Source organism: Mytilus galloprovincialis, chromosome 3 (assembly GCF_965363235.1).
Source record: "Mytilus galloprovincialis chromosome 3, xbMytGall1.hap1.1, whole genome shotgun sequence".
In the NCBI taxonomy this organism is placed as follows: Eukaryota; Metazoa; Mollusca; class Bivalvia; order Mytilida; family Mytilidae; genus Mytilus; species Mytilus galloprovincialis.
The window spans coordinates 61,494,564-61,508,286 of NC_134840.1; the positions used below are offsets into that span (position 1 = coordinate 61,494,564).

The 13,723-nt window shown below is 30.1% G+C and overlaps 1 protein-coding gene across 2 annotated transcripts in view; it reads right to left on the reverse strand.

Annotated features, from left to right (window-relative positions):
• The window catches only part of LOC143068554 (spastin-like), a 34,505-nt gene that overhangs the window by 5,523 nt on the left and 15,259 nt on the right, over positions 1-13,723 (reverse strand). For both annotated transcript variants that reach the window (XM_076242709.1, XM_076242708.1), the window contains 11 exons: positions 8,427-8,581; positions 7,766-7,895; positions 6,861-6,925; positions 6,184-6,258; positions 5,467-5,538; positions 5,011-5,086; positions 4,575-4,666; positions 3,566-3,645; positions 2,268-2,390; positions 1,703-1,773; positions 601-641 (listed from right to left, as the gene is read on the reverse strand). In XM_076242709.1, the coding sequence (XP_076098824.1) occupies positions 601-641; positions 1,703-1,773; positions 2,268-2,390; positions 3,566-3,645; positions 4,575-4,666; positions 5,011-5,086; positions 5,467-5,538; positions 6,184-6,258; positions 6,861-6,925; positions 7,766-7,895; positions 8,427-8,581 (980 nt within the window). The remainder of the gene's footprint in view (positions 1-600; positions 642-1,702; positions 1,774-2,267; positions 2,391-3,565; positions 3,646-4,574; positions 4,667-5,010; positions 5,087-5,466; positions 5,539-6,183; positions 6,259-6,860; positions 6,926-7,765; positions 7,896-8,426; positions 8,582-13,723) is intronic.

The window sequence follows — 13,723 nt, forward strand, 5'->3', positions numbered from 1 at the left end:
TTTAAAAAAGGGCAAGACAGCAAATCAGCATGAATTGGTCAGATATTATTTATGTCCAAAATCATATATCGAAACTCATCATACTTAAAATGTTTATTCAGCCTGTATATGTTTAGTAGGGGGAAAAATCCAAATATCATATCCCTGTCAAAACTGTTTACTTTTTGGTAAGATATTTTAATCCTGATCAACTGCAATCATGTATTTTCTTGAAGATTTTAGCATTGTAATTCCTTAAGTAAGATTTTTTTTGCATGTAAAATCTGCACTTGGGCATCAATATTTTCACATAAGTTACGGGAAAGAAATTTTTGTATTAAGAACTTTCAATATATTTTTCACTCTTGAATCATTAATTACAATGTTGGTTAATTTCGACCAGGTGTTTTGAGAGCAGATGAATGAGAAATCTCTATGGTATTAACCTAAATCAAACAAGTTCAATTCTAGCAATTTATTTTCCAATATTTACTTGGATTTTAATATATGTGGAAACTTTTTGTATAATAATGTCTATAATTTTTGCGAACATTAAAAATATAACAGGATCAGTAATGGAAAAATAAATATATTTTTAATCAATCTCTACCAGGTACTTACATTACTAGCTTGTACTGTTTTGACTTCACTGGCAGATAAATCTAAAAACAGAGTAAAATTTTCATTTAATAAGATTTAAATATTAATTTAAAGTGTTTGAAAACTAAAAATCTTACATTATGATGTTTTTAACGGCAGGCTTTCAAATTTTGTATGTAACAGTCTCAAGCTAAGCTTTAAAGAGTGAATGATTGTTATAAATTATTAATGGAGTCTACTGGAGTATACTGCATGTATTATGAGGACAAAGTTGTTTGATAAACAAGATTGTTTTCTCCTTTTAATTGTTTTACACATTTCATTTTGGGGCCTTCTATAGCTTGCTAAAGGGTATTTGTTTTGTTTATTGTTGAAGGCTGTACAGTGACCTATATTTGCTTACTTCAAAATCATTTGGTCACTGATGGAGATTTGTCTCATCATCAATCATACATTTTCATATTTTAAAAAAAAGATAAGGAATTTATATAGGCCATATTTTGGCCATGCAGAGAAGTTACCATTCACCCTTGGTATCAACTAAATTTTATAATGTCATATATGTGTTTAAATATGTACGCCAACTAGACTTATTTAACTTGGTGCATTTTCTTAAAATTTACTCCAAGATCTTGAGAGAAACAAAAAATTAACAGACCATGTATGCATAAAGATAGAGTCTGATTCAGATATCCAATGTTTTGTCTGTTTTGGAATGACAAAGACATGGTCAGCAAAAATTGTCATGGACAGACAAACATAGTTACTCTCCCTATATAATTATTCACAAACTATTTAAAAATGATCATCTAGCATTTTTGCTCCTGTTCCAAGTCAGAAGCCTCTGGTTTACTTAGTTTTGTAAGATTTTTAATTTTAGTTTCTCTTATATATTTTGGAGTTTAGTATGACGTCCATTTTCACTGAACTAGTGCATATTTTTGTTTACGGACCAGCTGAAGCACGCCTCCTGGTGCGGGATTTTCTCTTTGTATTGAAGACCAATTGGTGGTTTTTAGCTGCTTTCTGCTCTATGGTCAGGTTGCTGTCTCTTTGACACACTCCCCATTTTCAATTTCAATTCTATATGAAATAATATTCATCTATAATCTATAAAACTTACCCCTGATTGGTCCTAATGCTGCATCTTTTGCTAAAGCATTTAAATCACTGCCTGAATAACCCTCTGTCAAACTGAAATGAAAAGTGATTTGATATAACATAAAATTTGGAAACAAATTGTTTATACTATGAATATATATAGAGTAAAATTTTTCAAAATTGAATTGGTTGATCTGTCAATGAAAAAAAACACTATAATACAAATGTATATCTGGATTTCACATAAAGACTTTTAAATGCTTTTAGATCATTTTCTGATGGTCTTAGCGGTCTTGTACTTATGGATTTCAAATAAATACTAATTTATAAGTTACTTTATTTCCCAAGCGATAATATCGTATAATTAAACATTTTTTCATGACAATCGTCATACCATGTATATTCATTTCAACTGGTTACTCTAAAAACTGTTCTATTAGTTATAAGGAAAGAACAATGTAAAAAAAACATGCAACAAAAATACAATTTTGCTGTATAGTGTACAAAAACAATACATGAATTTGGACTCAAGAAAAGTATTATTTCCATGCAAAGCATTATTATTTCTCCAAATTCTTAAACATTACCATGCTATTTGATTTAGTTCTGAATCTGACAAGGGATTTCCTTGTTTAGATAATAAATGTTTTAACATGGATCTTCTGGTTTCTCTCAATGGCATTTGTACATAGATTCTTTTGGCAAATCTCCTGTAAAGAGTAAGATTATTACAATTTAATAATTCTTATAGGATTTGCAAATCTATAAATACTTGAATTGGATTGGTCAATTAGAATTTTTCTCTTGGTTTACACTTAGATAAACGATGTTTCTGAAACTACTTTCGTAACCTTCACTTTGATCTATTCATGTGCAATACACATGCATGTTGGGATCACTGTTGTTCAGCAAATAGAGATTAAAAACAAATACATCACAGTTGTTTCTATTCTAATGCATATAAAACAAAAAAGAAATAATGTATTTAAGCTTCCAAAATGTATAAAATTCAAATTTATTAAATTCCACAAAATTTCATGATTGATTTAGCAGATTTACGTCCAGGCAAAACACGTCATAATAATGAAAACTTTCGATGGAAAGATTATTTCGTTAATTGTTCGCTTCATATCTCATTAAAATGGTGTTTTTTTTTATGTAGGTGCTTTTTGATTTAGATTATGTTACATTCATAGAACATTTATAGATTTTAGTAAGTCAATATGGCGCCAACTCCTTAGTTACAACCTGTCTACATTTCATGGTAATTATAGTAGCCATTACACAAACAAATGTTAATTAAAAATCACTGATATTTGGCTGAAGAATTATAAGGATTAAACACATTTTTTCAAGAGGTTATTGATGTGCAAACTGAGGCTCTTACTCGCAAACTAAGACCCCTGTTTACACATCAATAACCTCTAGAAAAAATGTGTTTAATCCTTTACTACCTTTTAAGTGTTTATAGGTATATTGTAGAATAAATACAAATCTTAAAATTCCTACTTTTATGCTTATAATCAGAATGAAAACAATTCTGACTGCAGGCAAAAAAAATTAAAAAATGCTGTTCTTACTTTAAAATGCTGCATGTCTGGTCGTTTTATGTTTAAATTTTCACGAAATGTGCAGGTATAAAAAAATAATACTGTAGTCATATATAATTGTGTTGCAAAACTCTTATTTGGCATCCATTAGAAAGATCAAATCATAGGGAACATGTGTAATAGGTTTCAAAATGATTTAGACTTCAACTTCATCAAAAACTACCTTCACCAAATACTTTAAGCTGAAGTGAGAAAGACGGGTGGATGGATGCAAAGACGGAAAAACATAATGCATATAGATGAGGCATAAAAATTGTATTTCTCTCATTACTAACCTAAGTACAGCATCATCTAATTCCTGTGGTCTGTTTGTAGCTCCCATGATCAGTATCTTATCATCAGAACAACCTGTCACCTGCATTAAAGGATAATAATTTATTGTACACAAACAGCATTCATCTTTCGTTTTTATATTCATATGCATGTTGCTTTTCAAATGTGATTAAAGATGAAATACTTCAGAGTTTCAAACGCTATATTTAATAAATTCAATCAATCAAAAATTTATTTGGGTTTTAACTTTACAGAAAAGAAAAAACACATTTTTTAAAAGATGCCATGTTAATTTAATCAATTATTACTTAAATTTGAGACAATAATCACATTTATATGGGTACTTATTATGTAGCTACAGTGAAAGGCAACGTGTGACATAATTGCTGACCTAAATGTTCAAATTGATAATTATGAAAGTAAACATCAAAGAGATGATCTAGATTATATGCAAGTGTTGTAGAAAGTGTGAACACTATTAAGAACCTGAACCTAATTTTTCAACTATGAAGAAGGGTGTAAATTATTTGTTGTTGTGAATCTGACCATTCAAAGAGTAAAAATTTAAGCTGCATTATACACCAGCAAACATAAAGTCTTCCCATTATGCTTAGTCTTGTATCAATAGATAGAATTTTATTAGTCAAAGTAAACAACCTTTTCCTATAGTACATCAATATAGAGTTATCTTACCCCATCAAACTGTACTAAGAATTCTGTTTTAAGTCTACGATACATCAATATAGAGTTATCTTACCCCATCAAACTGTACTAAGAATTCTGTTTTAAGTCTACGATACATCAATATAGAGTTATCTTACCCCATCAAACTGTACTAAGAATTCTGTTTTAAGTCTACGATACATCAATATAGTTATCTTACCCCATCAAACTGTACTAAGAATTCTGTTTTAAGTCTACGATACATCAATATAGAGTTATCTTACCCCATCAAACTGTACTAAGAATTCTGTTTTAAGTCTACGATACATCAATATAGAGTTATCTTACCCCATCAAACTGTACTAAGAATTCTGTTTTAAGTCTACGACTAGCATCATTTTCTCCTTCTCTTCTTTCACATAGAAGAGAATCAACTTCATCTACAAGAATAGAAAGTTTTAATATTTTTCTATAAATTCCATTCAACATAATATATGCAAATCTGTAGATTTCTTAACTTTGAACTGCACATCTAAATGTAAAATGATTTGATGATTGAAGTACATATTGTAGATCATGCTTTCTTTTAAATGTTCAACTGGTCCAGTAGTTTCAGATAAGAAGATTTTTAAAAGATGTAAAGAAAACAGACAACAAGTGATAGCAGAAGCTTATACTGTGCCTTTGGTAAAATGAGCTAATAATGGACACGGTTTCCTTGCACATTCTGAATGATGACTTTTTTTATAATGCTAACACTATATATTAATTTCTTCATACTTACCCATGAAAACAATTGATGGTTGTAATTCTCTGGCTAAAGTAAACATAGCTCTAACTAACTTTTCTCCTTCACCAACCTATATAATTCAATACATTTGCTTTAAATATGTATATCAGCGTGAATGCATTTGTAAATAATTATTTGCAAGAGATGTACATCTAACAAATAAAACTTGACTAAATCCTGTGTATAATTGAATCACCAATAGAGTATTCCTTTAATATTAAGGTTTATAAAAGTCTGAACATTACCTTTTAATTTTTCATACAATAGTCAATAATTACAGAAAAAAACTGTGTGATTTTCTCTAACATTTTTAGAAGGATTCTAATTGAGACCGAAAGCTGCACTTAATGTATATACTATTTATAATATTTTTTAAATAAAGAAATTTACAACTAGGCTAAATAAAAGCATTATGTCTAATACAAATGGAGCCACTAATTATAAACATACCCATTTTGATGTGAGACTCGAGGCACTAATATTAAAGAAAGTGGCACTTGATTCATTGGCAACAGCTTTTGCCTGAAATAAACAGAAAACAAACAGATACATTCTGTTTTATATAGATATTATTTCAATATTTTAAAGTATGCAAAACAAAGACCACTACCAAACCTATAGAAGATATATACCATTCTTCAAAACAGTTTAATGTTAAAAAAAAATAATTTAATGTAGAACAAGCCAATAATTTACAAGGTGATGTATAATTTCATACTAACATACCATTTTTTTTCAATAATAGAAAATATATATTTATACAAGTTCAAAATGATAATTTTGAATTGTTGATGTGGGGATAGTGTTGAGTGCATCCCTGTATCTAGTAGATATATAGTGGCTCTCCATCAGCAGCCCTTGTGGTTCAAAGTTATTGTTAAGCTGGCACTGGCTTACTATACCAGGAATGTCTGGATCGATTCTTTGCTTATAGTGTAACTTATTTTTAAATGCAAATCATGCTCACTTGTTACGAAGAAATTCTGACACCTCTATAGTTTATATCTAACATCAATTGATCATTTATCAGCTACATAATGCATAAATTCAGCTGTGTAAAAATATTTTTCAATTCAATCATTGAAGACTGAATTAATACTTTAAAATCAACATGTATTGAATTTGGTAAATGTTCACAGCAATAAACATAACTATAAGATTACTCACCAACATTGTTTTTCCATTTCCTGGTGGACCAAACAACAAAAGACCTCTAGCAGGTGCTCTTAATCCAGTAAATAACTGTAAATAAGAAAGCTTTCAAAATATAAACTTGTATTGCAATTTAGATAGATTGAACAAAAGTTCAGGATTATTAATGGAAAAGTATTTAAATACTACTAAAGGTAAATTTGGTTGACTTTATCAAGTTTATTAGATTGTAAAATAATTATGAGATAAAAGTGAGAAAACATTAATGTTGAATATTTTACATTGTTCATTAAATTTAAAAAAGGGGGGAATGTGTGCATGGGACACAGATGATGCCCCTGCTTGCATAAAGCATTATAAACAGATAAAGGGACATAACTTAAGAATGGTAAAAGTGATGCTACACAAATTTATACTTGGTCTGAATTTTGTTGCATGAGGCAGACTTAAGTTAGAAAACAAAATTGAAAAATGCAGCACCTTTTCCCTTTGTAAAGGGGCATAACTCAATAACAGGAATAAAAATGAGGCCACCAAAATTCTGTGCTTTGAAGTTATAACTATTGCACATAAGTTTCATTACATTTGTTTCAAGGAAACTAAAATAAGAGAACAAGAATTCAGCAAATTTGCCATTTGTAAGGTTAAGCTGCGACAGGGCATAAAAAATGTACATTAAAACAACAGATTACCTCTGGTCTAAGAGCAGGAAGTATTACTATTTCATGTAAGGCCTGCTTAGAAGCTTCTTGCCCAGCTGTCAAAAATATGAAATAAAAAATAAATATAATTTTTTCAACTATTCTATGATGTTTTATATTTATTATTATAAAATTAAAAAACTTTCAACCAGATTACCATTAAATAAAAGCATTTTGTCTAATACAAATGCATTTTGATTCCATGGGGTATTGTGATAAAAATACCTTTCTCATTTGACATGTTCACTTTTGGTCAGAAAATTCCAACAATATATACATTTTCATTATCATAGCAAGACACAATTCCAAATATAAATCTAGCTGTGTCGAATTCATCAGATGGTAATGCTATTAAGGGACATAACACTTAATAGGAAAAGAAAAATCTGTCAAAGATAAAAGATCAGTTTCCAAAATAATTTACAAAGATGAAAGTAATTAAATCTAATAAAAATATATTATGACAAGCTCATGTTTCTTTGATAGCAAACTTTTGATTGTCTATGGTCAGTTTATCTAAAAATTGTCAAGAATCTAGACAATTTAGAACTTGACATATGGCATAGACAATTGTCTATTGCTGAAACTGTCCTTCATATTTTTGTTTTATTGTTAGATTGATGTTTCATTTATATCTATCCTATATTTCAGGTTATTCATATGGGCTTTTCCATAAAAATGTATGTGTGAGTGTAGGAAAGGAAGCTTAATTATCATGATTATTGAATGTGGGTCATGGGTCTTTTATTTCAGTATTATTCTATAATTCATTATGCAAATTTACATTTGTATCTAAAAATTGGTTTTTGATTGTAGGGATATTTTGAAAGTACCTTCCTACCCTTCCACATACATTTAAATGAAATAACCCTAACTGTGGTTTTCTCTGATCTCACCGATATCTTTGAAATCAACATTAGGTTCAGTATCTATGATTTCTCCTAATATTGTCTCTGCTAATTTCTTATCTACATTTTTTAATTTGAGGCGATTTATATCTATCTTCCTTGGACGGTTTGAGGGCAACTGAAAAATTAAAGATAAGTTATTATTCAATAACCTTTTCATAATCATTGAAAATTATATTTCAACTTTTTATTTTTTTAATTTGAGGCGATTTATATCTATCTTCCTTGGACGGTTTGAGGGCAACTGAAAAATTAAAGATAAGTTATTATTCAATAACCTTTTCATAATCATTGAAAATTATATTTCAACTTTTTATATCTTAGTCATATTGAAAATAAAACTTTGTTGAAAATATGCATACATTACCAGCAGCAGATCATAAATTCACTATTAATATATAATTTTGTTTCTGCCTCCAATTTGAGCAGATTTCAATGTTCAATTTGTTTTCTGAAACCAACTTTTTATTCCTTTTTTTTATGTAGCTTGAAACAACATGCCTAAGTTTAGCATCTGAAACTTCATCAAGACAAACATCACAACTTTTACTGTCTCTCCAATAGAAATTTATATTTTTAAACTGTGGTCTACACTATATGTTCTGGATTGTGTGTCTGTCCATGATCTTATGTCTATGTTCTGACTCACATTTTCTGACTGTTGTCTGGAATGCGTTCTATTTGTCCTCGGTGAAGGTGTTTGGGGTATTCTATTTCCTCTATTAGGACTAAATGTTCTAGGGAGACTATTACTTTTATGTACAGCTATTGGTTGTTTCATTCCTCTGATTGGTTTGTACGAAACTGAAATTAAAGCAATAAAGATATGTTTATTAATTATTGTATAAAATATAACTAAGACATGTTTACAAATAAAGCCATTGTGACTATCTGTGATTTCAGAATTCAGTATGACTAGAGTACTGCAACAAAGCTCACAAAATGAAAGTTCCCTACTTTGTACTCCTTTTAACATATGAAGGAGTGAATGTGACCATACAGACAGACATTCCAACTTTATTGGCAACAGACTTTTGGTGGTAGGCAACCATAACTGAATAGCAAGCATCCCTAACATACTTTAAAGCATTCACAAGTTCTTAGTCAGACAGTAAAATTGAGAATGGAAATGGGGAATATGTCAAAGAGCAGACAACAGCCAAAGGCCACAAATGGGTCTTCAACACAGCGAGAAAATAACACACTCAGAGGTGGTCCTCAGCTGGCACCTTAATAATATTGTGTACTATTTCAGTGAAAATGGACGTCACAATAAATTCCAGTGTATATTTGAAAGTATGTTTGTGACTTTAATTTCTAAAGGCAGGCATTCAAACCCAAAATTAAGACTTTACTTTAATACATGACTAAGGACTCCTTTTTTTTTAATAATCTTGATTTGATTTGATTTTTGGTGTTTTAACACCACTTTCATGCACCGCATTTAGGATATTTCATGGCGACCACTTTTTATTGGTGAAGGAAGCCAGAGTGCCCAGAGAAAACCACTGACCTTTCGATAGGAAAACTGACAATCCTAGTCAATAAAGATTGGAGTCTAGTGCATCCACACGAGTGGGGTTCGAACTCACAACCTCAGTGATTACAGTAGTAACTACTTAGACCACTCGGCCACCGAGGCCCCCTTTTTTTAATCTTAAGATTGTATTTTAAAGTTTCTCTCTGAACACAATCTTAACTGTAAATTCAGAAATAAATTGTGTGCATTTATTATTGCAATTTTTCAAGAATGGGAAAAAAAACATGCGTTTTATTATTGTGATTTCAAAAAGTCTATATTTTAGTATTATAAGAATGTGAGTGTTTCTTATTTCAATACTCAACCAGTTGCATTATTCACATTTATAAACACCTTGCAATAATTTCTAAATTTACAGAATAGTTTTCAAGAAAATGAAATCAATATGTGCATTTGCTGTTGTTAAGGACATACATTATACATTATATATTTACTTACAAATATTATTACATGTTTCTATTTTGATAAATGACTCGATAAATATATTGTGTTGACCAAAATATCCCATATGCAAAAAGGGTGTAAATTCCAAGCATTGCCATGGGGAATCTCAAAACTTATCTTCAAAATAATAAATATGGAAGTTTACAACTACACTCTATTTGTTTAAGATTTGTGATCTAATATAAACTGTAGAAATGGGAAAAAAATTATGCTGGACACAGACAGACAGACAGGTCAAAACATGTATCCTCATACACATGTGATTTATAATGTATAAATTGCAAAATTTCTCAGACGTAAATATAAAATAAGCTGTCTCAGTAATTTTCCTTTTTAGCTCATAATACACTTTTATAGTTCAATGACTTCTATAACATTCAATTAACTGCAATACTTTAACAATCAATAACACATATTGACAACACATGTGGTGTAACATGAATAATTTATACTTTCACTTATAACTGACATGATTTCATCTAAGAATGTTGTGCAAATAGTTTTGATGAGAATTGATATCATTTTTTTTATTTTTCACTTGATGAAATAATTGAGCAATATTTACATTTAACCTAAATCAAGATCCTTATTTAACACAAAAACATAAACCATTCAAACTCATATGTTGAACAACAGCTATGTTTAATTTATAAAGACTGTTGCGGTAAAATATTAACAAGTGTGTAAGAAATCTAACTGTGCAAAACTTTTAACAAAAATAACTAAAGTAAAAACACATTAAATGTATTATAGATTTGTCACAGATTTTTCTTACAACTACTTGAACTATAACCCTAAAAAAAAAATTCCATCTATCTCTTTTATTTTCTAACAGTTATTGCATGAATTCTTTCTCAATATGTGTGCATTTTATAGAAAGCAAATTATATGGACAAAGTATATATAAAAAAGAAGATGTAGTATGATTGCCAATGAGACAACTGTCCACAAGAGACCAAAATGACACAGAAATTAACAACTATAGGTTACAGTACTGCCGTAAACAATGAGCAAAGCCCATACCGCATAGTAGTTCATCAAATCTCAAAGACAAATAAATACTTTTTTTCTAAAAAGGTTTGCTGTTGCCAGATAAATTTCTATTTGATAGATAATCATAATAATCATCAGGTCACCGACTTCATTTTAGATGAATTAACTAATCTGGTAATGTGTTATTTTGTTATCAGCCCATAGACATAATTAAGTCATGTAACCGTGTTGTCATCAACCTTTTTTTATGGTTTTCTACCGTTTCAAATGGAATTTAGAATTAAATTATAAGAAATGACTGTAATATTTTTTCTGTCTATTCGAAATAACATAAAAAATGTGGTGCACACTGTTAAATAACCCGCTACGCATGTTATCCAGTGTGCACCAGATTTTTTATGTTATTTCTTCATAGACAGAAAAAATATTACAGTCATTCCTTAAATAGATCAAAATGCGAAATTTGTACCCAAACTTCTACTAAAATCTCTGACAAAGCCCAATTTACTGTGCCTCTTCCCAACATTAAATTTGTGTCACTCTGACCTATATATTGGTAAGCAGCATAGTGCCAACTACAATGTATTCACAGAGACTGCAGATATGCAATATCATTGATTTTCAAGATATTTTGCTAAGAATTGATAAATGTAAACAAAACTTAAACAAAGTCATATTAAGGTGGTACCTAACACTACAGGGCGATAACTCCGTAAAATCAGCTAAACGTTTTAATTACGTTGCGTTGTTAAGGAATATTAAGCTTCTTAATGATCAAAATAAGTGTACGTCAAACTTCTATATAACCAGTGTAACTTTTCCGATAAAACGGTTGGTTCAAATTTTTTGATTTTTTTATATTTTTGTCAAAGGGTCAAAGTGAATACTTTGTCAAAATTTTATAAAAATTAAACGAGCCAAATTAATTTTAGTGAAAGTGTTGGGAACCACATTAACAAGAATGAAAATTATAGTAGCCAACAAGAAGATGAATAACTTTGTAGGTAAACTCTCTGACTCTGTTTGCTCATGCTGCAAAACAGGGGAAAATGGTTTCGAGAAAAACGTTTTATTTACGGTTAATACAAGTCTTTCTGAGTAATGGGAAAATCTGATCATTTTGAAGAACACTAAGAGTGCAGACATAGTGATTAAACATAATGGTATTTGGGTAACTAAAGAAAATTGTGACAATTAAGATTGGAGTTGAAGTTTTTGTTGAATGCACCTGCCACATGCGGAGTTCAAACTCACAACTGAGGCTACGGATACAGGAGTTAAACTACTAAAACATTTTACCTTTTTTACTTTAAATTCACAGCTAAGGCAAAATGGGAACACACCCTCAAGAATAGAAGAGAACGGAGCAAGGCTTTATTTTATTAACAAAGAATTTTTTTCAAGGAGCAAATATGAATTAATTAAAGAAGCTGTGAACAAATCCCTAAATTGATACCCCCATTATGGACCTTGAAAAGAAAATCCCTTAATTTATTCTAATCTAAGATATCTCCAACAATAATTTGCCAAAAATACACATCTAATTATTATGATTATACATTTGTTTTTGTCATTTTGTAGTAATAGTGATGTAAAAATAAATGGAGAATGTGTCCATAAGACACAGATGATGCCCCCGCTTGCATATCATATAAGGTTATTAAGGGACAAAACTGAAGAACATTAATCCAAGTGCTTGCAAGTGCCAAAGGGTAAGAACTTTTATTTTTTTTTTTTAAATTTGAGTCATCTCCATCATTATACAATGTAGCTGATTCAACTACAATTATGGACAGTGGATGATAACTCCATTTTAAAATCAATTTTAACAATTACATCATTGATATTTTTAGAACATATATACCGGTTTATTAGATTCCTATTTTTCCATTTTTATTTTTCAAGGCATAACTCTAGAACCGTAAATGTGATGCCACCAAAATTCAAACTTGATCTGTGCTATGTTGTAATAAGCATTTTCTATAAGTTTCACAACATTTGGTTGAAGCAAACTAAAGTTAGAGAACAGAAACAAACTTTCGGACATAGGTACAGATGAACAAGGGTCAAACTTAATGCCCCTTAAAAATCTTAATACACACCAACAATAATAGGTCAAAGTAATGAGGCTGAAACAACAAACAAACATCCAAAATGCTTTACTGAACATGACAAGAAGCAGTATATTATATGTTATTCAGGTCTCAGACAGGGTATATACTGTGACATTCCCGGCTTAGAGTTTATATCCCCTGAGCCGGAGGCGAAGGGGATATAAGCCCTAAGCCAGGGAATGTCACAGTAAATACCCTTTCTGAGACCTGAATTACACATATATTACGGATTACCCCTGACTTAATGTTATTTTTCAGTGCAGGTATTTGTTGACAACACATATATATTGAACAAGAGTGCACACGCTGAAATGTCTCGCCTTCTATACTAATCATTGATATTATGTTGATAGTCCTAAGTATAAAGTTAAGCTTTATAACACCTGTCACATAAACTTAACATTAACCAAGATAACTAAACAAAGACCAATGAACCTTGAAAATGAGGTCAAGGTCAGATGAACCATGCCAGGCAGACATGTACAGCTAACAATGCTTCTATACAACATATATAGTTGACCTATTACTTATAGTTTAAGAAAAATAGACCAAAACACAAAAACTTAACACTGTGCAATGAACCGTGAAAATGAGGTCACGGTCAAATAAAACCTGCGCGACTGACATAAAGATCATAAAATATTTCCATACACCAAATATAGTTGACCTATAGCATAGAGTATTAGATAAAAAGACCAAAACTCAAAAACTTAACATTGACCACTGAACCATGAAAATGAGGTCAAGGTCACATGACATCTGCCCGCTAGACATGTACACCTTACAATCATTCCATACAACAAATATAGTAGACCTATTGCATATAGTATGAGAAAAACAGACCAAAACACAAAA